This window comes from Phasianus colchicus, chromosome 26 (genome assembly GCF_987193195.1).
Source record: "Phasianus colchicus chromosome 26, bPhaCol1.hap1.1, whole genome shotgun sequence".
NCBI lineage: Eukaryota > Metazoa > Chordata > Aves > Galliformes > Phasianidae > Phasianus > Phasianus colchicus.
In genome coordinates, this window is record NC_143461.1 from 5,318,286 (window position 1) to 5,344,507 (window position 26,222).

The window sequence follows — 26,222 nt, forward strand, 5'->3', positions numbered from 1 at the left end:
GCTGTAGCATGGCAGAGCTGTGGTGCTGGGGGGAGGGGGGGATGCGGTGCTTTCGGTGCAAAATGTCTTAAGCCCCCCCCACCCCCCGCCCCAGCATGGGGGTCCCACTGGGCACAGCCCCCCCCCGGCACTGGGTTGTGCAATAGGAGATGTGGGAAATGCCAATGCCTGCATGAGGGGGGAGGGGGGGGAGGGGGGGGGGCAGGAACGCGACCCCTCTTGGCAGCGCCGCACAGCCCCCACCCGCTGCCCACGGCCCCGTGTGTGCCCCCCCCACCCCCCCCAGGCCTCACCGTATGCCTTTGGGTGGGGGCACGGCGCCGGGGGGGGCCGCAGCACGGCAGCACAGCGCTGCTGCAACGCGCGTGCAATGCACGCCGACAGCCGTGCTGCAGCCGGGCCGTGCAGACGCAGCACGCGTGCAGCAACCGTGCGGTGCTGCGCTGCTGCAATTCCCCTGCAGCGCTGGCGCGGTGCAAAGCGTACGCGGCGACCGCGCCACGTGCGGGGCCGTGCGGGGCCGTGCCCGCTGCCGTTCGTGTGCAACACCCCGCGATGGCCGCGCCGTTGCAGTGCCGTGCGGTGGCTGCGCTGCAGCAACGCAGCGCCGTGCGATGCTCGCACCGCGCCAGCGCAGCGGCCCCGCGGCCCCGCAGCAGCGCCCACCCCGCAGCCACGCCGCGTCCCCGCGGTGCCCCGCAGTGCCCGCGTTGGTGCAACGCTCGCCGCCGGCCGTGCCACACCGGTGATGCCCGCGCCGCCCCACGCACCGCCCCGCTCTGCCCACGCGTGGCCGTGCCGGGGCTGCGCTGGATGTGTCTTAAAGCAGCCAACGTGCCCCCACCCCGCGTGGGCAGCGCAGCCCCGAGGGTGGGGGGGCACAGCCCTGGGGGGGGGAGGGGCACGGCCCAGCCCCGCTCTCCCCCTCGGTGGGGTCCCCGCGTCCCCCGCCGCCCCCGGGCCGCTCCGTCTGTCTCCGTCTCGTGTCGCCGTCGCACGTCCAATGTGCTGTGCCCAGCTGGGGGGGGGGCAGCCCCCTCCCCGCGCCCCCACGTTCCTCTCCCCCCTCCCCCCCAGCACATACCTCATGGCTCCGGGGCTGCCCCTGCGGGGGGGGGGGAGCGCGGCGGGACCCCCCAGTACTATGCATTGAGCCCCCCCTCCCCGCGGTGGGGGGGCCGCGGTGGGGAGCGGCTGAATGTACGGCGCGGGGGGGTCCGGGGTGGGGGGGGGGGTGGCCGGGCGGGCGCTGCTGAGCTCCGTGACAATCACAGTCTGTGACGTGCGATTTTCAACCCTTTTGTGTTATGGTCAGGATTTTAAAGAAAGATATTTTTATGGTAATTGTTGCTGGTCTATTTTACTATATATTTATGTAATAAATATATGATGAAAAAAAAAAACCCGAAAAAAAAAAAAAACGGAAAAAAAACAAAAACAAAACAAAAAAAAACCTACCAACCAAACCCACCCAGCCAGCTCTGCTTCGCAACGGGGGTGGGGGGTCCGGGGTGGGGGTGTGGGGGGGCAATGTGGGGTTTGGGGGTTTGTGCACCGGAGGGGGGGGGTCCCTACTGCGCGTCGATGCGGAAGGAGAGCAGCTTCTCGGAGTGGAGGTTGTTGAGGGTGCGCAGGTCGGGCAGCTTCAGCAGCAGTTTGGTGAAGCGGGAGCTTTCGGCCGGCCGCGTCTTCTGCACCAGCGCCCGCAGCGCGCGGATCAGCGTCTCCTGCAGCTGCTCCACCGACGCCGCGTCCTCCATCCCCGAACGGTCTGCGGGGCCGGGCGTCACCGCGGGGGGGAACGGCACCGGGACCCCCGAACACGCGCACACACGCACACACACACAGGCGCGCACAAACGCGCACACCCTGCCCGGCTCCATCGCGGCACCAACCTGCCGACACCAGCACGACGGCGGTGAACAGCCCCAGCTCCTCGTCGCTGAGCTGCAGCGCGCTGAGCTTCTCGCTGAACTCGAACATGGAGCTGAGCAGGTCGCCCATGCCCATACCCCACAGCTCCTCCAGGCTGTATTTGGTGCGGCTCATGAACGTCACCGTCTGCTCCTTCACGTTGAACAGCGAGGCGAAGCGCACCATCAGCACCTGCAGCACATGGCAACAGCACGGCATCGTGCAGCTCTGCAGGGCACCGTGCTGGGGTGCGGGGGGCTGCGAAGGGAGGCGGGGGGCTGTTAGGACACCGCGCCCCGCGCGACACCACGCGGTGCCGTGCGGCGTCACGCGGTGCTGCGGGGCTCTGCGCTGGGACACGGAGCACCGTGCGACGCCACGTGGCACCGCGCTCGGATACGAGGCACCGCGCGGTGCTGCGCTGCATCGTGCTGAGCTGCTGCATCGCCTGCAGCACCGAGCGCCGTGCAACGCTGGGGGCACTGTGCAGTGCCGTGCAGTGCAGTGCCGGGATGTGGAGCCCCGCGATGGGCTGTGGGACACCGTGGGGCACCGCAAGGTCAGGGGGCACCGCGCAACGCCGCAGGCACCGTGCTGGGATGTGCAGCACCGTGCTGGGATGTGCAGCACCGTGCAGTGCCGAGGGGCGCTGCGCCGTGCGACGGGAGCCCGGGACGTACCTCGAAGGTGCCGGCTTTGAGCAGGGTGACCTGGTCATGCTGGGACAGCGCCTGGAAGCCGGGAATGTGCTTGGCGAATTCGACCACCTCGCGGACGGCGGGCGTGAAGCTGAGCGAGAAATCCTCCCAGATCTCCTGCACCGAGCGCCCGCTGCGCCCCGCCGGGTGGCTGTTCATGGGGCAGGCCTGCGGGAGCGGCGGCTCAGCGCGGCCATTAGCGCAATTAGCGGCCGTAATGAGCGGGGGGGGCGGGATGGGAGCCCCCGTTGGGCTCACCGGCAGCACGTCCTTGGGGCCGCGAGGCCACGCGCAGCCCCGCGCTGTGGGGTCGGGGTATACGGCGGTGGGGGGGGGGCAGAGCCGGGGTTCGAGGGGGGCGGGGGTCCAGGCGGGGGGGGCCGCGTCCCAGCGCGGCTGGGCGCCGTCGCAGCTCGGGGGGGGGCCCAGCTTGTCGTGCGCGTAGACGAAGATCTCCCGGTGCGCTTTGGCCACCTGAGCGATGACGTCCTCGGTGGCCCCCCCGGGGCTGGGCGAGCGGGGGGGGGTCAACTGCTGCGGGAACTGGGAGAAGCAGGCGGGGGGGGCGAGCGGCGGGGGGCCGGGGGGCAGCGGGCGGCCCCCGACGGGAACGGGTCCCTCGCCCAGAGGTGCCCCTCCCGGCACGGCGCTGCCCACGCTCATGGCGCTCTGCATCTCCGCCAACATCCGCTGCTTCTCCCGCTTGGGGATGCGCCCGAAGCGCACGGCTGTGGGGACAGCAGGGTTAGGGGGCACGGGGAGACCCCCCAGCACAACGGAGACCCCTGGTGGCACGGCCATGTCCTCCCCTGTCCCCCCCCAACCCCACAGAGAGCATGCAGGAAGGGGGCGCAGAATGGGGTGGGTGCATCGCCCGGGGCAACGCGCCCAGAGGACTGCACAGCCCTGGGGGGGTCCCAGCCCTATGGGGTTCCCCAGCCCTGGAGGGGTTCCAGCCTTATAGGAGTGTCCCTGTGCTACTGGGAGGGGGGAGGCACAGTCAGGGTAGGGATCCTGGCTCTATGGGGGTGTCCCAACTCTGGGGTGGGAGGGAGGTCTCATCGCGGGGGGGGTCTCAGCCCAGGGGGGTGGGGCCCATGTCTGTAGAGAATCCCAGTCCATGGAGGGGCTCATAGCTCCAGGGGTGTCCCAACCCTGACCGGGCTCCCAGGCATGGGGGCTCCACCCCAGGGGATGTTCCAACCCCGCAGGGGGGTCCCGGCTCACCGTCGCGGGACATGCCGACCAGCAGGCACTTCTTGAAGCGGCACTGCTGGCAGCGGTTGCGGTTGATGCGAACGATGGAGCAGTTCTCATTCTTCAGGCACTTCTTGTACTGGATGTTCTGCTGGATGCTGCGGCGGAAGAACCCCTGCGGGGCGCCGGGGGGGTCACTGGGGGTCTCCTCATCCCCCACTCCCCCCCCCTCAATCCCCCAGCCCATACCTTGCAGCCCTCGCAGGCGTGCACACCGTAGTGGAAGCCGGAGGCGACGTCACCGCAGACCTTGCAGAGCAGCACCATGCCGTTCAGCTCTGGGGATGCACCGGGGGGGTGAGCGCAGCGCGGGGCCGGGGGGGGGGGCTCCACCCCATCGCCCCCTCCCATCCCACTCACTGGTGACATTGGTGCCGCTCTTATTGGGCGAACCGCGGCGTCGCTCATCCGCTGCCACCGCCACTGCGCCGGGGAATGCGGCCGAGGGGCCGTAGGGTGAGGAGGAGGAGGAGGAAGAGGAGGATGAGGAGGAGGAGGAAGGCGAGCCGTCATCGCGGGGGGGCAGCGGGCCGCCCCCGTAGGGCCGGGAGTCCTGCAGGGAGCCGGTGGGCGACGGGGGGAAGTAGAGGGGGACGGGCTGAGGGCCGCCGGCGGAGCCTTCGCTGCAGAGCGGGACGGGGCTGACGCGTGGGGGGGACCCCACGGAGCCCACGTAGCTGATGACACCGCCTGCGGGAGGCACGGAGAGGATCAGAACGGGTGGGGGGCGTGGGGGGGCCGCGGGGAGCGCCCCGGAAGGGCCGTACCCAGAGCTGCACGTGTGCCACGGAGCGGGGTCAGCGGGACGGGTGGCACACGGGGGTGCGTCCCACGTGCCGTGGGGACACGCGGCCCGGAAACGGGGGTGGGAGGGTGTGGGGAGGGAAGGGAGAGACGGGAATCCCGGGACGGGAAACCCAGGGAGGAAATACGGGACGGGAACGGCGAGATGGGAACCCCGGGCTGTGGGGTGGGGGGCTGCGCCGGCACCGTGCGGGGGGAGGGGAATCCCCATAAGGGCACGGAGCCCCCACCCGCTGCACGGCCCGGTCCCGCGTGGGGTCACGGCCCCGCGTCCCCCCCCCACGCACACAGCGGCGGTTGGCGCGGGGCCGGGCACGTGCGGGGCGCGCTGCCCTGTGTCCCCCCCCCGGGGTCGTTGCGGGGCGGCGGATCGCGGCGGATCGGGGACAGCGGATCCGCTCCCGTTCACCCCCCCCCCCCCAAGCTCCGAAGGTGGAGGGGGGGGCCCGCAGACCCCACAGCAACGCCGCCCCCCCGCAGGTTGCACCGAGGATCCCCGACCCGAAGCGGCGGGGATGCCGCGGGGACGCACCCGGAGGGGTTCCCCGGGACGCGGGGGGGGACCGGAGGCGTCAGGGCCCCGCAGCCACCCCCCCCCGCCCTCCTCACGCCGCCGCCCCACGTGCTCCCCCCGCACGTGGCCGCCCCCGGCCCCGCCCCTCACGCGTCGCCCCGCCCCCCTTCCCCCATTGGCCGCCCCCCCCCACGGCGGAGCGCGGCGGCGGAGCGCGGCGTCCTCGCTTCCGCGTGTGACGTCACGGGGAGGGGGGGCGGCGGTGACGTCACGAGGGGCCGCGACCAATGGGCGGGGGCGGGGCGGGGCTGCGGGGAAAACAAACTCCGCACGTGGCAGCGCCGGGGAGGGGGCCACGTGCCGGGGGGGGGGGGGGGGGGGCAGCGCCTCCGCCCCCAATGCGCCCGGTGCCGTTGCGGGACCCCCCGGTGCCTCCCGGGCCGCACACGGAGCTCCCGGTGCCGCAGTGCCCGCGCCGCGGGGGGTCCGCCCGGGATCGCTGCGCTTCCGCAGCGCCGTCAGCGCATCCCGGTACCGCCGCTCCGCACTGCGCTGCGCCGCTGTCAGCACATCCCCGTGCCCGGTACCGCTGCCCAGTGCCGCTCGGTGCCGCTGTCAGCACATCTCGGTGCCGGGAATCGGTGCCCAGCTCCGCTCGGTGCGGCTATCGGCGCGTCCCGGTACCGAGCAGCAGCCGGTGCCCGTGCCCAGCCCGCCCGACCCGCTGCCCTACACCGCCCGGTGCCGCTGTCAGCGCGCTCCGGCGCCCAGTACCGGTGTCGGGACCCCCCGGTGCCGCACCGCTCCCGGTCCTTCTCCTGCTCCGCAGCACCGCGCGCTCCCGGGACGGCGGAACGCCTCCACCGCACTCTCGGTGCGGGTCCCGGTGCCGCTCCGCGTCCCCGCAGCTCCGCTCCCCCGCAATACCCGCGGCGCGGGAGCCGCTCCGGCGGCACTGACCTGTGCTGCCGGTATCTGGGGCGGCCATCTCCGAACCGAGCCGCGCAGTGCCGCACCGGACCGGACCGAGCCGCGCAGTGCCGCCCGGTAGCGCCGCTGTGCGCCCGCCGCCCCCCCCCCGCCCGCCACCGGCCGCGGCTGCGCACTGGGCCGCACGCGGCGCCGCCGCCTCCCCCATGTGATTCCCGGGGAGAGCCTCGTGCCCCAGTGACACACTTTCCGCCGGCGGCCCCGCACCGCGCCCGGCCCGGAACCGGGGAGCGCCGCGCTGCGGCACCGGGACCCGCACCGCGCGGGGGGGCGGCGGGGCTGTTCCTGCGGCGGGGGCGCGCGGTGCGGCGATGTGCCCCGCTCCAACGGTACCGCGCCGCACCGGGACCCAACGGGGCCGCGTCCCCTGCGGGGCGGCACCGGGCGCTCCCGCCACCCCGAGTGCCGCTGCCCGCCGGCCCGGGGACGCCCGGTGCGCCGTGGGGTGGCACTGTCACCCCGCACGGTGCAGCTCCCTGCGCGGGGACACCCGGCCACAGCGCGGCCGAGGAGCCCCGGGGGGGGGACAAGAAGAACGCTGCGGTGCGCCCCGCGCTGGGGACGTGCCAACACCGCGAAGGGACATCGGGACGCGCAGGGAAGCACGGCCAGGACGCCCCCAAAGCCAGCAGGAACGTTCCCACGGTTCCCCACGACGTGTCCCCCCGACCCCCCCCCCAGCCCCACGTCACGACCCGGGGCCACCTCGAGCCGAGGACGTCACGTGTCCCCGCGCTCAGGTGCCAGGTGAGCGCTGCAGGGACGCACGTGTCCCCCCGCGCCCCCACCCCCGCCCGTCCCCGCGCGACGCCGTGTCCCCGTGGGGCCGTTCCCGGCTCCTTCCCGTGCCCGGCGGTGCCGCGGGGCCGCGTGTGGCCGTGCCCAGGTGGCCGCGGTGCCGCGCGGTGCCGTGCGGCGGTGCCACGTGCGGGAGCGCAGCGCTGCGCACGGGGATATTTTGAGCAGCGCTGTTTACCTCACCGCACCTCTTCCGGGAAAAGCGGGGGGGGGGGTTCCGTGCTGCTGCTCCCCCCCCCCCCATCCCAAAGGGCGATTGCTGGGGGGCGGGGGGCGCAGCTCCCCCCCTTTCCCCCCATGTGCTGCAGCCCCACGTATCCGCTGCAGAGCTGCGGTGTCCCCACGGGGCCGAGGTCACCGTGCCTGGCCGTGTGCCACCGCGGTCACAGCGTGCCTCAGTTTCCCCTCCTGCAGGGTTAGGCAGTGCCGGGGGGGGGGCAGATGTAGATAGAGGGGTTCACCCGGGAGTGGGGGGGGGGGAGGGGAAGGGAGCTGTGACCCCAAATCCACTTTTGTCCCCATGGGCGCATTCGTCCCCATGGGTCCCTGCTGACGGTGCCCCACCGGAGCATTTGGGGTGCGGGGCACGCCCGCTCGCTGGACGCGGGGGGGTCCCTGCGTTATGGGCGGCGAGCTCAGCCCCAGCTCGGCCCCAGTTCGGCCCCAACGTGGCCCCAGTTTGGCCCCGCGGCTCTTGGCCGGGCCGGGGCTGTGCGCTGCCAGGACGCGCCGTCCCCTCCCCGCAGAGGGAGAACACGGGAACGCGGGCGGTGCCCGGCGGGGCCACGGCGGCACCCGCACCGCTCCGACCTGCGGGGGCGAAAGGGCTCCGATCCAAGGGTTAGGGGTGCGGGCTCAGGGGCGTTCAGAACCCTGGGTTGCGGGGGTTTTGGGGTGCAGAGCGTTCACATTCGCGGGGTGCAGTGTGTGGGAGTTTGGGGGAGCTTCCACCCGTGTGTGAGGGATTTAGGGGTGCTCAGATCCTTGGGGTGAAAGGTTTAGGGGTGCAGGGTGCTCACATCCACGGGGTGCAGGATTGAGGCTTGTAGCCACGGGTGCGGGGTTTAGGGCTGCAGGATTTCGGGGTGCCGTGTTTAGGGGTGCGGGACTTAGAGGCGTAGAATAGGGGTGCGGGGTTTAGAGGTGCGAGATTTCGGGATGCGGAGCTTGGGGGCGATGACACTGTAGGAGCGCAGGGACACAGCTGGCCGGGCTCCGTGTGCGGGGTGGGGGCACGACGCGGTGCAGGACCCGGCGATGGGGGGGTGGGGGTGCAGCAGAGGGTCGCCGCGTCCCCTCGCAGCCCCTCCCCGACCCCCGCAGCCGGGGTTATGGCTGCAGCCGCCGTCTGCGGCCGCGCATGTGAGCGGCGCTCCCCGTTCCTCTCCTCCTTCTCCTCCTCCTTCCCCCCCCCCCCCGCACCCCTCTCCGCACAGCTCAGCGTCACGTGGCGGCCGCATGTGAGCGCTGCTCCATTTTTAGCCGCCCCGCGCGCCCCGCCGCGCTGCAGAGCCATGTGCGGGCGGGTGCGGGTGCACGTGGGGCTGCAGCAGCGCTGCGCAGAGCTGGGGGGGGGGGAGTGGGGGTGTGGGGGGGGGGGCATGCGGGGCGCTGCGGGGGGACCCCGCCGTGGGGCAGCCCCTTATAGGTGTGGGTGTGCGGAGGAGATGGCCTGTGTGTGGCACCCGGGTGCGGGGTTTGTGCGGGGAGGGGGGGGGGCAGGGTGTGCGGGGGGCTGTGTGTGTGCGCGCGCGCGTGTGTGTGTGTGTGTGCAGCACGGCCCTGCAGGGGGTGTGTGTGTGCTGCTATAAGAACAGCCGTGTAGGTGCAGGTACATACGTGTATCTGTGTGTGTGTGTGTGCACACGGCAAGGCTGCAGCCCCCCCCACGCAGCCCCCCCCCCCACTGCAGGGATGTGTGTGTGAGCCCCGTGCGTGTTTGTGCACTGTGTGTGAGTGCACACTGCAGTCCCTGCCTGCAGGGATGTGCATAATAAGCAAATGTGTGTGTGGTGTGTGTGTGTGTGTGTGCATGGACACCTGTGGGATGTGTGTGTGTGCTTACGTGTGTGTGTGTGTGCAGGGATAGGTGTGTGTGTGTGTGTGCAAGGATAGGTGTGTGTGTGTGTGTGCAGGCTCTGCAGGAAGATGTGCTGGTGTGAGCAAGAGTGGCAGTGGGTGTGCAGTGTGTACACGCTTGTACACGTGTGTGCGTGTGCAAGCAGCAGGGCTGCAGTTCCTCACTGCAGGAGTGTGTGCAATGTGTGTGCAGTGTGTGAGCACACAGTGAGGCTGTGGTCTCTCCCTGCAGTGTGTGTGTGTGAGCAGTGTGTGCACATGTGTGCAACGTGTGTTTACACACATCAGCAGTGCAGGCCCTGCAGGTGTGTGCGTGCGTGGGGTGCGTGTGTATGCGTGTGCATTCTGGGGCTGCAGCCTCGCAGTGTGTGCACGTGCTTGCACATGGAAGCCAGAGGCTGCAGCCGCTGCCAGCAGAGCTCTGTTTACATCTGTGTTTGTATCTGTGTGCATGCGTGCACACGTGCCCTGGGGCCTCATTCCGTGCAGCGGTGTGCACACGCGATGTGTGCGCGTGCAATGCGTGCCCACCGTGCAAACAGCGTGGGCTGCAGACCCTGCAGGTGTGTCAGCGTGTGCGTGCAGCTGCTTGCACGCGTATCCGGAGGGGGGGAGGGGGCTGCGGTCCCCTCGGAGCTGTGCACACGGATGCACGCGCGATACACACACGCAGCGCACACTTGTGTAACGCACAGCCGCGCAATCGGGAGGCTGCGGGACCCGGGGGTGGCGGGGGGTCCCGGTGCGGGCGGTGCCGCCGCTCTCGCGCGCCCCCTAGCGGCCGCGTCGGGGCGGTGCGGGGCAGTGCGGGCGGCGGGGCGGGACCCCCCCCCTCCCACCTCCCACCCCGCACCGCCGCGCACGCGCCCCGCGCCCGGTTTGAAGGTACCCGGGGGGCGGCACTGAGAGCGGCCCGGCCCTGGGGGGGGGGGGGAAAGAAGCGTGTTGTGTGATGGGGGGCAGAGCCGCGAGGATACGCTGCGAGCGGTGGGGGGGGCTGCGGGGCGAGGAGAGAGGGACTGCGGGGAGAGGCTGAGGAGGGGGGGGACACCGTCGGGGGAGCGCCCGGGGGGAACCACGAGGAAAGGGCCGCGAGGAGCGGCGGAGGGGCGCCGTGCGGGGGGGCACCGCCGTCGGGCCGCGAGGAAGGGCGCTGAGCGATCCGGGGCGCCCATCCGCACCCCCCCCCGACCCGCGGCGCGGGTTATGAGCGCGGGGCGGCCCCGGTTCCCCTCGGGCCCCCGCGGCCGCGCGCTGCCGTTGTGCCGGCGGAGCCGCGCCATGGCGGCGGGCGGTAGCGGAGCGGCGGCGGCGGCGCGGGGCGGCGGCGGAGGGCCGTGAGGATGCGCTCCACCACCGCCTTCCGGGCGGGCGGCGGCGAAAGGACGGGACCGGCGGGGGAGCGGGGCCCGGGGGAGCGGCGGGAGGAAGAGGAGGAGGAGGAGGAGGAGGAAGAGGGGGAGGAGGAGGAGGGCCGCCCGCCGCCCCGCAGGCCCAAGGAGCCGCCGCTGGGGGCACACAAGGGCCGGGCGGGAGGCGGCGGGGCGCCGGGGGGGGCTCCCGGGCCGCCGGCCGAGAGCTGGGCCGGGCCGGTGCCGCTGGCCGGCGGCAAGCAGGCGGGCGCGGGGGATGCCAGCGGCCGGGCGCGGTACCAGGCGGTGCTGCCCGGGCACGGCGCGGCTCCCGCGGCCGCCAAGGAGAGCGCAGGAGCGGGGAGCGCCGAGCCGGGCCCTCCGCCGCCGCCACCGCCGCCTCCCGCCGAGGCCAAGTGGAGGAGCGCGGCGCGGAGGAGCGGGATGGGCGCCGGCGGCGGCTCCCCCGGGCAGGCGGCATGTCTGCGGCAGATCCTGCTGCTGCAGCTGGACCTCATCGAGCAGCAGCAGCAGCAGCTGCAGGCCAAGGAGAAGGAGATCGAGGAGCTCAAGGCCGAGCGCGACACGGTACGGCGGGGAGCGGGGGGGGGGCGGGGAGCGGGGGGGGGGGCGGGGATGCGGGGTGAACGCGGCACGCGAAGGGTTAAACCCCCCCGGGTTATTGCCCCCCCCACCCTAAGGTAAGTCGTCCCCATGTGGCACCCAAGGGGTTAATTCCCCCCCCATGGCACCCTAAGGGTTAAACACCCCCCCCCCGCCCTTCATGCCCCACCCCCAAGCGTTAACGCTCCCCCAGGGATTTCGTGCCCCCCCCACTACGGGGTTCCCCTCCCCCAGCTTCCTCCGGCCGTGCAGTGCCCCCCCCCCCCGGATAAAACCCCGGGCATTTCCCCCTCCGGTTCCCCCCCCCGTTACAGCACACGGGGTTAAAGCCCCCCCACTTTGGGGTCTCCCCCCCCCCCCTCCCCAATGGGGTCGAATCCCCGCTGCCCCCCCCCCATAACGCCCTCGCCCCAGACAAAGGCGGGTCGGTTCGCCCCCGAGCCTTGGGGGGGGATTCGGGGGGGGGGTCTGAGAGCCCGGGGTTACCGGCGGGGGCACAAAGGGTGGGGGCGGGGCGGGACGGCGGGGGTTAACGGGCCGCGCCCGTCACCATGGCAGCGTGGGGGGGGAAGGGGGGGGCCTTAAAGAGCCCGCGATGCCTCCCGGCCCCGCCGCCCGGGGGTTCGCTTAAAGGGGCCGCGTCAGCCGCGGGGCGGGGGGGGGTGGGGGGGCTGCGGAGCTCTGCTCCTCCGCCCCCGCGGCTGCCGCAGCCGCGCAGAGCTCACAGCGAGGGCCGGGCTGGTGCTGCCGCATGGCCCCCCCCGCTGCAGGGCTGCTGCAGAGCTGGCACCGACTGCGGTGCGTGTGTCCCACCCCGGTGCCGTGCCCCCCACGGGTGGGAATGCCCTATCTGCATCGCTTCCCCTCCCCCCCCCCACGGATGCGGTGTCCCCCATGTGCGTCCTGCCCTTCGTTGCCCCCCCCCGAGGTGGCTGTGTTTGCAGGGCTGTGCGTTTAGGAGGCACCCTGTGCTACCACTGACCCATGTGCTGCTGCTGCCGTGGGGCTGCCGGGCTCCCAGTCCCTGTTATGCGGTGCTCTGTGTTTCCCTCCCAATCCCAACCCTCATCTGCATGGTCTGCAGCAGCCTAAAAATAACCCCCCCACCCCACCCCCCCGCAGCCCTTTGCCCGGGGGGGGGCTCTGGGATGGAGCTGCAACAAAACACATCTCAGGGCGTCCCGGGCTGTTTGCTGTGCTGCAGAGCCCTCTGAGCTGCCGATCCTCTGCGCCCAGCAGGGCTGTGAATGCAGCTTTCTAATAAAGACCGCATCTAATTATGAGCTGCGTCCTCGAGCCCTCAGAGCGCTCGCAGGGGATGCGGCAGAGTTGGAGCGACTGCCATCGCTGCTCGTCACGTGCCAGGTTTGAGAGCCGGTGCCCTGCTGCAGTGGGGATGGGCAGCACTGCTGGGCGAGAAGCAGCCGGGCAGTGAGGGGCCATCTTGTGCTCCTGGGGCATCTCAGGTCGTGCGTCTGCACACCTGCTGTGCCCGGCTTCCCCATCATTAGCATGACAGGGGTGCATTGCCTGCAGCACGCAGACATCGTCACCCTGTGATGACTGGGCACAGTCTCTGCTCTCAGCCTCCCATCTCCAGCTGAGGAGAGCGAGCATGAGTTAGTGATGGCACGCTCTGTGCATAGCAAAACCTGCAGCATCCCTCAGCCCGCTGACCTTGGGGTGCGGGCACAGCACCAGGGGTGCAGGTGCCATCTGGGGGCTCCTCCTGTGCCTTGGAAGCTCTCCGTTGCAAGGTAAAAGCCAGGACAGGCACAGTTTGCTATGGTCAGGAAATAGGAAGGCACTGACCGTGTCCTGCGATGGCTGAGCTCTACCTGCAGACACGCTGTGGGTGCTGCAGGTTGGCTCTCACTGGGGGTATTCCCCTGCTTGCCATCAGCATGCGTCTGAGCCGTGGTGTTTCTGTGTTCCAGCTCCTTGCGCGCATCGAGCGCATGGAAAGAAGAGTGCAGCTGGTGAAGAAGGACACCGAGAGAGAAAAGCACAGGATTTTCCAGGGCTTCGAGGTGGACGAGAAGGCCGAAGCAGAGGCGTGTGAGAAACTGCCACTGGAATGCCCGCAGGAACTGCTGGAGCCCTCGCAAACCCTGCAGCCCAAGCACTTTCCCTACGGCCGGAATGGGAAGGGGCATAAAAGGTAGATGGTGCTGCGGGGCTGTGGGTGGGGTGTGTGGGATTCTGGGGCTCACCCAGCCCAGTGCTGGCTGCGGGTTTCCCTTTCTCCTGCCTCTGCTCCAGCCAGGCTCAGTCTCGTTGTGTTTGCCTGTTCTGTTTGCAGTCCTGCTTCTGATTAAAACCCCAGAGATGTGTGTTTGTGGTGTCTGGCGCCCACACAAATGTGCAAGTGCTCTTAAAAAATAAAGCGGTGGTGATGCACCTGAGAGGGAAAAGTCTTGAAAGTGTCAGCGGAGCGGCAGCGTGCAGGGCTGGCAGCTCCAGGTGCTGCAGCTCAGTCCTTTCTCTTGCAGGAAGCCGGCCTTTGGGAGCGCGGAGAGGAAAACGCCCGTTAAGAAATTGGTGTCTGAGTTCTCAAAGGTGAAGGGTAAAACTCTGAAGCACTCTCCGGTGAAAGAGGAGTCGTGCGGTTCTTTGTCTGAAACTGTTTGCAAACGAGAACTGCGGAGCCAAGAGACTCCAGAAAAAAACAGGTCGCTGCTGGAGACCCCGCTCAGACCCTCCGCCCCACTGAAGGGCCCCAGCAGCCACCCCAAGGAAAAGGGCTTCTTCAGCGAGATAGACGATCTGCCCTACCTTTCCACCACGGAAATGTACTTGTGTCGCTGGCATCAGCCCCCCCCATCACCGTTGCCGTTACGAGAGCCCTCCCCAAAGAAGGAGGAGACTGTAGCAAGTAAGCGAGGAGGGCCTGCAGAAGGTGTGCAGGCAGGGCTGGCAGCTGGTGGAGCATCGCCTGCCTTGGGAGCCCTGTGCCCTTCCCCAGAGCTGGCACAGAGCGGCGTCCCGGATGCAATGGAGATACGGAGCAGATTGTCTGCGCTGCCCGAGTGCTCCGGGCCCTTTCTCTGGCTCATGCTGCCTGTGCTGGGCAGGGGGCTCTGGGCCCCGCTGTGTGTGTGTCAAACCAGCCTGGTTTCCAGCACAGCCTGTGTGCCTGTTTGAGCAAAATGTGAAGCAACTTCCTGTTTGTGGTTGGGAAATGTGTCTCTAGGTTGGTGCAGTGCAGTGCGATGTGTTTGTTCCCTGCCAGAGCGCCTGGGCAGAATCCCTGCCTCCTGCTGGGCCACTTCTGGGTGCTTTCCTCCTAACCCCAGAATGCAGCCTGATTTGGGGAAGGAAAAGCCCTGAGCTCTGTGAGGTGCCCAGCACACAGGTGGAGGGAGCACAATGGGAACGGGGAGCTGCCAGGTTTGCTGCGTTGCCAGCTGCCTGCAAATGCTGGATAGCAAAATGTTGTGTGAGTGAGGAGGAGACTTCTGCATTCCATCCCAGTGCCTCAGGTCTGCTGCGAGAGGCAGGGCAGCTTCCAGCCCTCTCCGTGTTGCCAGTCCAGAGCAGCCTGGCTGGAGTCTTCTGGAGCTTGGGACTGGTGGTGTAGAGTGAGCTTGCAGTGCCTCTGTGCTGGGTTAACGTCTGAACCTTCCCCTTGCAGTTCCATCTTGGAGGGACCATGTTGTGGAGCCCCTGCGAGACCCCAACCCCTCAGACATCCTGGAGGTACGCACAAGTCGTGGCTGGCCTTGTGTGTGTGGCTGAGGTTGCAGCAGTCAATTTGTCACCATCAGAACCGATGGTTGAAGGCACCTGCAGCGGGTGAGGGGAACAAATCAGTGCTGGGGGGAGCACCCATCTCCCTTTCTCTTTATGCAGAACCTCGATGACAGCGTGTTTTCCAAACGGCATGCAAAACTGGAGCTGGATGAAAAACGAAGGAAAAGGTAGGAATAAATGCAGCTCCTGCTGACCTGCACGGCTGCTGGCACCCAGCTGCAGCTCCTCACTGCCTGCGGGTGGCTGTTTTCCAGATGGGACATCCAAAGGATCAGGGAACAAAGAATTTTACAGCGACTGCAGCTCAGAATGTATAAAAGGAAAGGAATTCAGGAGTCGGAGCCTGAAGTTACCTCATTTTTCCCTGAGCCGGATGATGGTGAGTGCCTGGTGGTGCAGGGAGAGCTGCCTGCCTTTTGCAGCTCTGTGACGCTGTTTCTCTCCCACAGTGGAAAGCTTGCTGATCACCCCCTACCTGCCTGTCGTTGCCTTCGGCCGCCCCTTACCCAAACTGACCCCACAGTGAGTACAAAGGGGCACTGGAGATGGGGCATCGCGGGTGGGATGGTGCTGTGGGGTGCTGAGTGCTGTTCTGTTTGCAGGAACTTCGAGCTGCCCTGGCTGGATGAGCGCAGCCGCTGCCGGCTGGAGGTGCAGAAGAAGCAGACCCCCCACCGGACCTGCAGGAAGTAGCAGCGCAGCGGAGCCGGGAGCTCTGTACGTTGCTGAGTCCCTGCCCTCCTCGTTCTTGTTCAGGGATGGTTTTGTTCCCTCCATGCCCTGGTTTTGTTCTCTCGTTTTCTTTTCAACACGTTTCAGACTCGTCCCCGCTGCCTGTGCTTTGAGCTGGGGTTTCTCTCCCATTTGTGTTCCTCCCTCCTCGACAGCCCTGCGTGCAGCAGTGGGGTGGGAGCCTCCTGTGGGTCCCGGCGGGTCTCAGTGTCCGTGGCGGGCAGGGACCGGGCCCTGCCTGTGCTCCCTGGGGAAGGGCTGCGGCGGCCCTGGCCCTGCTCTGCTGCTGGGTCAGGAAACGGCGCTGAGCAGCTGCCCTGAGGCTGAAGCTTCCGTCAGCCACCGCCTTTGTGTTGTTCCTGTTGAGTGGCTGTAACGTGGTGGGAGGAGAGTTTAAAAAGGAAACGAAAACAAACTTTTTTTTTTTTTTTTTCCCCCCTCCCTCGTGTGTGAAATAGAAATCCTCAACGCACAACGTTGGTTCTTTTTAATTTAAGCCTTCTGAGGGCGGCAGCGCCCCGACCCCCCTCACCCTGTGCCAGGAGCCCCGTTCTGTGCCAGGCCGTTCCTGCAGGCGCAGTGCTGAGGGCGCTGCTCGCTGCTTCCCGCGGCTGAGCGGCAGGAAAAGGGGAGCGAACGTTAATTAAACAAATAACCCCGCCCTGCCGTGCGGCCTGGGCCTGCCCGGAGCCCGGCCCGTGCGCCTGGGTCGCTGTGTAAATACCCCGGTGCTGACTCAATGGAGACATTTTGTCTGTTTGTTTGTTCTGGTTTTGGTTCGTTTTTTTTTTTTTCCTCCATTTTTTTTTTTTTTTTTCAATAAAAGCGGAAAAACAACGGCTGCGTGTCGCTGCCTTCCTTCCCCGCCCCCCGCGACCTCTGGCCTCTGCGCCGTCTCGCGCGTGACGTCACTTCCGCCTCCGGGCCGTGCCCTCGGCGCGCGCCTGCCCCCTGCCGGGCAGCGGGAAACTCCGCGGGGGCCGATGGGAGGGCGCGCCGCGTGACGTCACCGCGCGCGAGGGCCGCCGGGAGCCGTAGTCCGTTCCCGTGGTGCCCCGCGGCGCCGCCCGCCCCTGCGGTTGCCCCAAGATGGCGGACCGGCGGCGGCAGCGCGCCTCGCAGGACAGCGAGGACGACTCGGACTCGGCCGCCTCCGACAGCGGCGACTCCGCCGCCAGCCCCGCCCGCTCCCGCTCCGGCTCCGCTTCGCCGCGGCCTTCACACCGCCCTCCGCGAGGCGCCGCCGGAGCTCTGAGCGCCGGGCCGCGGGGCCGCGGGGCCGAGAGCGCCGCCGGGGGAGGGGCGGCCAAAAGCGCTCCGCAATCCGAGTGTGTGAGTGGGGCGGCGGGGCGGCGATCCGCGTCCCTCGTGCCTCGCGGTGCTGCCGCGCGGCTCTCCCGGTGTCACCGGCTCCTCGCGGCTCCCTGCTCGCGGGGCTGAGCTGAGCTTCCCGGGCCGGATGCTGCCCTTCTCTCCCTTCTGCTAACGCGCCTTTTTTTCTCTCTTTAGGAAAGCGAGGACGGCATCGAAGGCGATGGTGAGTAACGGCTGTGTCACTGCGTGTGCTCACAGTGTTTGCAAAGGGAAACGTGGGGGAAAGCGCTGCTTCCTGCAGTGCTGCGGCTGCAGTCCTGAGCATCAGCCATAATACTGCAAATGTGGGTGCAGGGGGTGCTGGTGGTTCCCCCGTATAGGGTGGTGCTCCTCCTCAGGAGCTCTTCCTGCTGCTGTGTGATACCACGTTATGTGGCCATGTGCTGTATTTGCTGGTGATGGCCCAGGACCCAGTGCTGCGATCGCAGGGAGCTGTGCTGCTCTTCCTGCCCTGACAGTGCCTCCTTTTTCTCCCCTGCAGCTGTGCTGTCGGATTATGAAAGCGCAGAGGACTCGGAGGTAAGTCAGCCTGCGTGTCCTGGTGGTGGAAGGGCTCTATGGAGTGACTTTAGTGTAGTTTTAGCACGACACCAGTTTGTGCCCTTCGTTCTCTCCGCTGACCCATCTGCAGCAGCTGTCTGTCTCCAGGCTGCAGCTCTTGTGCCTTGTGTGTGTTACAGAGCTGTGCTGCGCTGCAGCCATTGGTGTGAGGGGAAAACGGGTTCTCCAGGTGCAGTTCCTCCTCCCCTGATGGTTCTGTCAGGGCAGGGCGGGTGCTGCTGCACCTATGCTGTTGCAAGGTGAATGCAGGACAAGCACGTGGTCCATCTCAGTTCTCAGACATCGCGTGGTGGGAGCAGAACGGCTAAGAAGGGTGTGGAAGAGGTGTAGGATGGTGGCTACGTTGTAATTAGTTGAAATTAAAAGCTTAGAGCTGGGTTGGAAGCATCCCAAGGGGCATCCCTGATGTCTGTGTGTGGCAGTGGGTCAACGAGACGCCTGCATGCAGGCAGCTCTGCACTGTGTGTGCTGAGCAGTGTGCTCGAGGGGCAGCCTCAGCCACAGCCCATGGCAACACGCTGCCCTGCATTCTGAGATCAGAGGCGTTCAGAGAAGCAGTCTGTGCTGAGACAGGCTTTGTGGAGATCCCGAGGTGGGCATTGGCTTAAAAAGAAAACCACAAACTGAGGCGGATGGAATGGAAGCTCCTGGGGCTGTGCAGTGCTGGAGCAGGCTGTGCCCTGGGAAGGAAGGAAGGGGCAGCTCCCCTCGGCAGGCCCAGCGGTGTTGCATCACCGGGTGCCAGGATGGCTCTGTTCCTGAGCCTAAAAATAATGCCATGTCTGGGTTTCCCCAGCGTAAACAAAAGGAGCAGTTGATGTGCAAATAGGTTGTGTTGAAAGAGAAAAATAGAGCAGCCTTTTTGTTAATCACACCGGGCTATTTTTAGTGGCGATCTCAAGCTGAGCAAGGCTTGCAGGCTCCTGGAGGGTGAAATGAGGTCACGCTCCTGAGAGCACAGAGCTTGGAGTGAGTCAGCTGGGTGACTGCAGGGAATGTGGGGCTGCGGTGTGGCTGCAGTGGGCCCTTGTGGGAGAGAGGAACAGTGAGGGCCTGGTGGTGTAGCCATCATCCCATCAGCTGGGCTCCTGGCTGCAGGAGGCACATGTGGCACTCGGGGTGGTGTGGGGGAGCTGCTCCCAGCTCTGTGCTGGCAGCTGTGGTTGTTTGGTCTGATGTCACCAGTGGCAGCTGCTGGGGAGAGACCTTGGGCTTAATCATTGTCTTTTCTGTAAAGATAGAGAGTAGGAGGACTTTGGGAGCAAATTCTGTGCTGTGAAACGGTCAGAGCTATAAAAAGTGGAATGGGAACCTAATTTCAAGCGTGGGGATTTCTCTGGGAAATCACCAGGAGACCAACTGCTACGTGTGTGTGTGTGTGTGTGTGAGTAAACTGGGGCTCTTTCAGGCAGAGGAAGAGGATTACAGCGAGGAAGAAAGTGCCAAAGTGGAACTGAAGCAGGATAGCAATGCTTCCTGTGAGTCTGCAGCAAAAGCAGAGAAAGGGGATGAGAAACTGGACTCTAAAGGTGCTGTAACTGGTGAAAGGCAAAGTGGGGACGGGCAGGTAGGTGTTATCTGTGTGTTCTCTGCTCTGTGGGGAGCTTCTCGCAGCGGGGCTGCTGCAGTGTTAGGAGCTGTCTGATTTTGACAGGAGAGCACCGAACCTGTTGAGAATAAAGTTGGGAAAAAAGCTCCCAAGCACCTGGACGACGACGAGGATCGGAAGAACCCGGCTTACATCCCACGCAAAGGGCTCTTCTTTGAGCATGACCTCCGAGGGCAGACGCAGGAGGAGGAGGTCAGGTATGTGGCAGTGCCCGGCTCTGGTGATGCTTGCAGCATTTGTGACGTGCTGGGAAGGCATCAGCAAAGAGCTTCTCTGTTCTCTGGCCCAGCTGCCTGCTAGCAGTGTTCTGCCAGGACATCTTGGCTCTTAGTTTTGTAAAAGGAGGGACTGGGCATACTAAGCACAAGTAAAGCCTTTTACCAGTGAGCAGCTGCTGAACAGAAGAAAGGAGAAGTGCTGCCTCCTGCACACGCTCTGCCCTCCAAGCGTTTGCTGCGGGTTGGAGCCACCATCCTTGGCTTTGTCATAACCTCCTGTTCCTCCCTGTGTGTGCAGGCCAAAGGGTCGGCAGCGAAAGCTGTGGAAGGACGAGGGCCGCTGGGAGCACGACAAGTTCCGGGAGGACGAGCAGGCCCCCAAAACCAGGCAGGAGCTGATTGCACTGTATGGCTACGACATCCGCTCTGCTCACAACCCTGATGACATCAGGCCGAGGAGAATGCGCAAACCAAGGTGAGCAGCGGGCAGAGCACGGCCTGCTCCTCATGGGGGATGGCCGCAGCCCTCTGTAGTGGGCTTTAACCAGGGGGTGGGGACCTCAATCCTGGGTGTTGTGTCCTGGAGAGGACTCACTGCTGCTGTAGCAGCACCCCTGCCCTGGCTTTTGGTTCCAGTCCTTCGCACTGCTCTTATCCCCCAGGTTTGGGAGCCCCCAGCGAGACCCAAACTGGTCCAACGAGCGGCCCAACAAACCCCCACGGCACCAGGGCACAGACAGCACTTCTGCTCCCCCACGAACCTTCACCAGCAGGAGCTCTGCGGGAACGGGGAGGATGCCCCCTCCCAGGAACTACCCGAGGGTGGGAGGCTACAAGGAGACCCGCCCGGGGTACCGAGCTTCAGAAGTGAGTGTGCAACACCCGTCCCGAAACAGTGAGCAAGGCAAACAGGAGAGCGGCTATCGAGCGAAGCGTGCGGAGCAGAGCCCACCGAGAGAGAAGTCACCAGAAGTGGAAGCAGTGCACGTCCATGGCAGTCCTGTCAAGGAGGAGGGTGCTCTGGAAAACCAGACCGACGCCGTGCAGCCGCCGCCAGACAGACCAATTGAAAAGAAGTCTTATTCCCGGGCAAGGAGGACCAGAGTCAAAGCTGGGGATGCGGGGAAGCTGGCAGATGATGTGCCTGCTCTGGAAGCTCCTGCGACACCAAAACCCATCCAAGCTGAGACGTCCCCCCCACCAGCAAAGAGCAGCAACTGGGAGTCACCAGTGGAATCCAGCTTGGATGGACTTGAGCAGGAGATGATTCAGATGAATCTGACAGAGCAGAACTGGAGTCCAGGGCAGTCTCAGTTCATACAGCCCCGGGAGCTGCGGGGTAAGTGTGTGCCAGCTGGCAGCATGGGTGCTGCTGCCACTGCCTTGGGTCTGCAGTCATGTAGTTGCTCAGAGCTGAGCTGTGTGATGCTGTCCCAGCTGTGGTGGAGACTCACGAGATGGAGAAAATGCAGTGGAACAATGGGAAGGGACAAAACTGAACATAAAAATGAGGAAATTAAACATTCTGTTGTAGGTGAACTGGGTTGAGGCTCAGATGGGCATCAGAGCAGACTTTCTGCCTACCCTGTTTGTTAAGAATGGGGGAAGGGTCAGCGAAGGGGAAGGGCTGCGTGGGGAGCAGGCAGCAGGAACTCAGAGAGCTGTGTGAGTCACAGCAAGGCTCAGAGCTGGAGTTCAGAGGATAAAGAGCATTGTGTGTGGTTATGGGTGAGGGTGATGAGTAACTGGGCTCCTGTGATGTGCTGCTGAGGTCAAGAGGGACCCGGCCTCCCTTCATCAACACAGGCATGCTGCAGGCTCTGAGCTGGTGCCATTTGGCTGTAAATCCATTGGTGTGGTTGGAAGAGGCTGATCTGTGCTGGGAAGTGGGCAGGCAGGCTGAGCAAAGGACTGAAATCTTGTGGAGCAACCGTGCTAGAGGTCATCCAGATATAATTATCTCTTTGCAGAATTAAAGTTTTTTCTGGGGAGAGTTAGAGTCCTTTCCAAGAGAAATAAAACTGGAGCAAGGAGAAGAAAGTGACCTGCTGCTATCATAAGCTGCTCTGGAGGGTTAGGTCTGTGGAAGCAGATCTTCCTGCACACAGCATGGTGTGAGCAGACCCTTGCCTTGATTGTAGACCGGAGTGGGCAGGCTGTAAATGTGCCACTAGGATGAGAGTTTGGAAGCTGATTCACAGCTGAGATTACGTGGTGGTGCTGGTGGTTGTTTTTGGTGCTTACGCTGTCCCATATGGATTCATGTTTGTACTGCGAAGAAATCCTCTGAGCAGGAGCAGAGCTGAGATCTGAACCTGGATTTAAAGCGGAGGATTTCTTTTAGGAAGATTTAAAATGCACTGAGCAGAGGGGATGATCGTGCAGTGACACAACAGCTTCTGGTTTGCTCTGAGATATTTAAAATGGCAGTCAGACAGCTGGAGTTGTTGTGAAGTTCTCACTGGGGGGGCAGTGCGGGGTCTCCTGGCGGTGGTGTGCAGCTCCCAGCACTGGTGACAGTGAGGTGGCTGAGAACAAATGCAACCCATAATAACCAGTTTGCTTCTTCCTCAGGTATTCCTAACCATATGCACGTGGGAACTGGGCCACCCCCTCAGTTCAACAGGATGGAGGAAATGGTAAAGCACGTTGTTTATGGAAGCGGGGAAGCCGAGCATTGCTTTGATTGTGGGCTGGGATAATTAGAGCGTGTCTGGGGCACCTCAGCCCTTCCCTTTCTGTGTGCTGTGGTTTTGCTGTGACCCACAGAGGCCCGGGGGGGGCAGTGGGTGCTCCCTGCTGGGCTCTGACTGCTGCTTTGTCTCCCGCAGGCGGTGCAGGGCGGCCGTGTGAAGCGCTACTCCTCGCAGCGGCAGAGACCGCCAGTGCCAGAGCCTGCCCCCCCCATGCACATCAGCATCATGGAGGGGCACTACTACGACCCACGTGAGTGATCCCCTCCTGCCCTGTGTGCCCAGGTGCTGGCACTGGGCTGGGGCTAAAGAGGGGCTCTGTTCCCCTTCCCTTTGTCAGTAGCATCGCTGCTTTGTCTCCGCTGCTCTGAGCTGCCCTGGGCTGTTCTCAGTGTGCAGCAGTTGCCCTCCTGCCCCAGGCAAAGGCTCTAAAGGCACTGCTTTTTTTGTGAGAAGTTAAAACTGGCCAGAAATCAGAGCAGCAGGGAGGACTGCTGAACAAAAAGATGGGTTTGGAATTTATCCCGGCATGCAAAGTGTGAGAGGAGAAATTCCCTGAGCATTCTGCATTGTAAAGGGAATAGGAAGCTCTGCTGTTGGGAGCGCGCAGCATCTGTGAGCTGGGTGGGCTGTGTGCTGTTCTGGTAGGAGTGGAGCTTGCAGCACTGCATTCAAGTGCAGCAACTGTAGGTGGCTTGGATCTGCGGTGTGATCTGCTGCAGTAGAACAAAATCTGGTGGGGATTTTTCTTACGCTCTGCTCTGTGTTGCAGTACAATTCCAGGGACCAATCTACACCCACAGTGAGAACCCAGCCCCGCTGCCGCCCCAGGGGATGATCGTGCAGCCAGAAATGCATCTCCCTCATCCAGGTGAGGAGCACAGGGCAGCCAGGTCAGCTTCGCACAGCCTCTGTCCTTTTCTGTGGCATGGAGGAGACCTGCTTCCCTCATGCAGTAGTGTTGAATTCATATAAATCTTCAGGGAAGAAAAATAGCCATGTCTGACTCTCGCAGGCAGCACAGACTGAGATCATCTCATTGCCTTGGCAGCCTCTGGCTGCATGGCCACGGTTCTGCATGCAGCCTGGCCAGGCCCTTCCTTGGCAGCAGGGTGTGGGGCTGTGCCAGCTGTCGTGCCAGGCTGGGTCTTCATTCCCTGCTGCTCGTAGCTCAGAAGAGAAAAGCAGAAATGAGAGCTGTTGGATTGGGGTGTTCTCTATCTCGCCTGCAAAACTGTTTCCTGAAGTGGACGTGCCAATTGGGGCCGTGTCCGGTTCCTGAACCGAGGCCGGGGGGGCCGTGTGCTTTTTGCTGAGAAGAGCTTCCCCTTTCCTTTCCCCAGCACAGGAGCTGAGCTCTGCAGGCTGTAGGAAAAGCCTCTGCCCTTCTCCTGCCCGCAGCACGGATGGCACAGCCACGCTGCCCTCTGCCCCCATGGCAGTCCTGGCCCCGTGCAACAAACTGCCTCCCCCAGGGCGCGGTGCTCAGCTCGTTTTTGTCGCTCCTTCAGGTTTACATCCCCACCAGACAGCAGCCCCGATGGCAAACCCTGGGCTCTACCCTCCGCCGGTCTCCATGCCCCCAGGGCAGCCCCCGCCGCAGCAGCTGCTCGCCCCGACTTACTTCTCCCCGCCTGGAGTCATGAATTTTGGGAATCCTGGCTACCCGTACCCCCCGGGAGCGCTGCCCCCGCCGCCCCCTCCACACCTCTATTCCAACACACAGGTGAGCCGTGCTGCCCTTCCTTCCTGCCAGAGCCGTGGGTGTTCCTGAGCCTGGGAGGGCAGTGCAGCAGCGGGGCTGCCCCCAGCAGGGGCTGTTTGCTGTCATTTGTTTCTCTGCTGGAGGTGGGCACCAAAAGGGACTGCTCCCACATCCGCACTGCACTTCACTTGGATTTGGGGTCTCAAGTATGGCATACCTGTATTGGAGGATCCCGGAGCTGAGATTTTCCCCTGTAGAACTGGGTGCTGTCCCACAGGAGGCTGAGAGCTGCTCAGCCTCCAGGTTCACACTCAGCCAAAGACATCTTGAGAACTGTTTGGATGTCCTTTGTGCACACTGGGAACTGCCTGGTGCCGTTCCTCAGCACTGCCTGGGCAGCCCTCGCTGTGAGCAGTGCTTGCTGCAGGGCTGGCTTTTCCCGTTCCTAGCCCAGCTCCGCGTGAGTGGGGAGCAGGAGGAGCAGCGTCTGCCCCTCCTGGTGGCAACCAAAGGTCCCCGAGGCCGCGTGCGAGCAGCACACGGCTGACACGCAGTGGCAGGACTGAGACACGCACTCTCCCCGAGCCCTGCAGCCTTCCTGACCTTCGCTGCTCAGATCAGAGCCGCCCACAAAGGGGCTGAGGGGCACAGCGTGCTTTGGGGCAGCCTGGGCAGCGGGGGGGGGGAATCTCAGTGTGGGTGGATCTACCACCTGTGTGCTGCCATCCCCTCCCCGTGTTCTGGTGCTGTGGCAGCAGGTGGGCACTGCGTGCTGACCGTGCTGCTCTCCGGCAGCAGGCGCAGTCCCAGGTGTACGGGGGGGTCACGTACTACAACACTGTCCAGCAGCAAGTGCAGCCCAAGCCCTCACCACCACGGAGGACATCCCAGCCTGTCACCATCAAACCGCCGCCTCCCGAGGTACCGTCCCCTCTGTTCATCCCTTTCCCCGTCCCTTCTCCCCCTGTCTGCGTGGTGCTGTCCCCTGAGGTGTGTGTGGTGCTGCAGCCTCCCTCTCCCACCCGAAAAAAAAAATAATGTGTTGTTCCAAGGACATTTTAAAAATGCCTCGTTGTTGACATGTCCCAAACCTCAGCTTCTCGTTGCAGGTGGTAAGCAGGGCTCCAGTTAATTTGAGTTTCTAAATACTTTAAATCTAACCCACGTAAAAAGTAAGTCGGAATTTGACTCTTGCTTTCTCTTTCTGCTCAGGGTAGAAAAAAATGCTTCAGAGGGAATAACCCAGCACTGAGCTTAGGAGGCAGTGCCTTCAGTGGGAGAGCAGTGCCAGGATGCTGGCAGTACATAGCACAGACAGCAAGCAGCCTTAAAGGCTGTGTGGAGCTGAGAGCCATTCCTCTGCTCTGGGGACAGATTTCTCACCGCAGCTCTGGTCTGTGTGTGTGTGTGCCCGAGTGCCACGTGTGTGTTTGGTTCCCCTTGTCGTGCGTCGCTCTGTGCTGCTGTGCCTCGGGGTGGGCAGCGCTGCTCCCCCTGTGCCCCCCCAGCTGGGAAGTGCAGCTGCTGGAGATCTGCCCTGAGCGTCCCCTGCGGGGAGCTGCCCTCTGGGAGGGCATCCCTGGGAGCCATCCCTGGAGTGGGAGGGCAGCGTGGCCCGAGGAGCTGCTCTGGCTCTGGGGGCAGCGGGGTGGGGGGCGGCGGCCGCAGCGCTGCGTGGTGCTGAGCCTCCATCTCCTTTCTGCTCCCCCAGGACAGCAAAGGTGAGAAGGTGAAGGAGAGGAGCAGCACGTAGGGATGCGGCCGTGGAACCCCAGCGTCAGACCCGGCAGTTCTGCACCAGGAGGCCCCGCCTGGCTGGGATGAGATGCCATCAGCCACGGCTTTGCTCGGGGCGATCGCCTCCATCCCCGGACCACCCCCCGGCTGCCGGCCCTCCTCCCCTCCCCTGACCCTCAGGCAGCACCAGGGTCAGTGGCCGTGAGGTCTCACCCACTTCCCCCTTCTACTGAGCCTCCCCTTCTCCCTTTCTAGGATGTTCAACTCAGCTGCTTGATTGTGGTCTCTGTTTTTATTTAAGGAATGAACCGGCTCCTTCAGTAAAGCTGATTTGTTTCTTTTGGGTATTTGGAATCCGTGTGTCTGCCGTGCCGCAGTGCCACCCCCACACCCAGCCCGTGCTTCATTCTCATCGTAAATTCTCTTTTTAAAATATGAGCGTATTCCTGTGGCTGTAAGAGCAGCTGAGCTTCGTGCAGAATCCGCTCTGCTGCTTTTCCAGCACGGCTGCAGCTGGAGGCACCCAACCCGGGATGCTGTGCTCGGATTTGGGCTCGCAGAGCTTCCACGCAGCTCTGTGCACTGCGGGCTTTGTGCTGCCCGGCCCTTCGGAGGCACGGAGCGTTTTGGGCACCGCGCATCTGCCCGCACAACCGGCCCGACCGGGCGCGGTGCTGCTGGGGGCGGTGCCCGGCGTGCCCCGGCGCGCCCCGCGTGGGCCGCCCGCTCCGCTGCCGCCCGGCTCGGTGGCTGCCCGGTTCCCGTCCGTGCTGCTTCGGCGGCGCCCGGTGGGTCGCGTTTCGGAGCATC

At 65.0% G+C, this 26,222-nt stretch overlaps 3 protein-coding genes across 9 annotated transcripts; 2 read left to right on the forward strand and 1 right to left on the reverse strand.

Moving 5' to 3' along the window:
• Positions 1 to 1,508: 1,508 nt before the first annotated feature.
• NR1D1 (nuclear receptor subfamily 1 group D member 1) lies at positions 1,509 to 6,260 on the reverse strand. The gene is made up of 8 exons (XM_090125264.1): positions 6,148 to 6,260; positions 4,230 to 4,559; positions 4,059 to 4,147; positions 3,840 to 3,984; positions 2,871 to 3,340; positions 2,595 to 2,780; positions 1,896 to 2,106; positions 1,509 to 1,771 (listed from the first exon to the last, which is right to left on the reverse strand). The coding sequence occupies exons 1-8, from the start codon at positions 6,173 to 6,175 to the stop codon at positions 1,572 to 1,574; spliced, it is 1,659 nt and encodes a 552-aa protein (XP_089981390.1). The 5' UTR covers positions 6,176 to 6,260; the 3' UTR covers positions 1,509 to 1,571.
• Positions 6,261 to 9,917: 3,657 nt separating this feature from the next.
• MSL1 (MSL complex subunit 1) lies at positions 9,918 to 16,336 on the forward strand. 2 transcript variants are annotated; one of them, XM_031600729.2, is made up of 9 exons: positions 9,918 to 10,994; positions 12,968 to 13,191; positions 13,523 to 13,905; positions 14,665 to 14,729; positions 14,883 to 14,950; positions 15,038 to 15,162; positions 15,233 to 15,305; positions 15,386 to 15,500; positions 15,603 to 16,336. In XM_031600729.2, exons 1-8 carry the CDS (start codon positions 10,398 to 10,400, stop codon positions 15,474 to 15,476), a joined length of 1,626 nt encoding a protein of 541 aa, XP_031456589.2. In that variant the 5' UTR covers positions 9,918 to 10,397; the 3' UTR covers positions 15,477 to 15,500; positions 15,603 to 16,336. The 2 variants fall into 2 exon arrangements, with proteins under 2 accessions (XP_031456589.2, XP_031456590.2); XM_031600730.2 differs by having other exon boundaries at positions 9,919 to 10,994; positions 15,386 to 16,335.
• Positions 16,337 to 16,563: 227 nt separating this feature from the next.
• On the forward strand, positions 16,564 to 25,759 carry CASC3 (CASC3 exon junction complex subunit). 6 transcript variants are annotated; one of them, XM_090125262.1, is made up of 14 exons: positions 16,564 to 16,847; positions 17,025 to 17,052; positions 17,371 to 17,408; positions 18,859 to 19,017; positions 19,105 to 19,256; positions 19,576 to 19,752; positions 19,940 to 20,616; positions 21,852 to 21,916; positions 22,109 to 22,223; positions 22,743 to 22,841; positions 23,482 to 23,696; positions 24,474 to 24,596; positions 24,772 to 24,847; positions 25,387 to 25,759. In XM_090125262.1, the coding sequence occupies exons 1-13, from the start codon at positions 16,605 to 16,607 to the stop codon at positions 24,805 to 24,807; spliced, it is 2,127 nt and encodes a 708-aa protein (XP_089981388.1). In that variant the 5' UTR covers positions 16,564 to 16,604; the 3' UTR covers positions 24,808 to 24,847; positions 25,387 to 25,759. The 6 variants fall into 6 exon arrangements, with proteins under 6 accessions (XP_089981388.1, XP_089981389.1, XP_031456530.2 ...); XM_090125263.1 differs by having other exon boundaries at positions 24,785 to 24,847; XM_031600670.2 differs by having other exon boundaries at positions 16,565 to 16,847; positions 24,471 to 24,596.
• Positions 25,760 to 26,222: the final 463 nt, after the last annotated feature.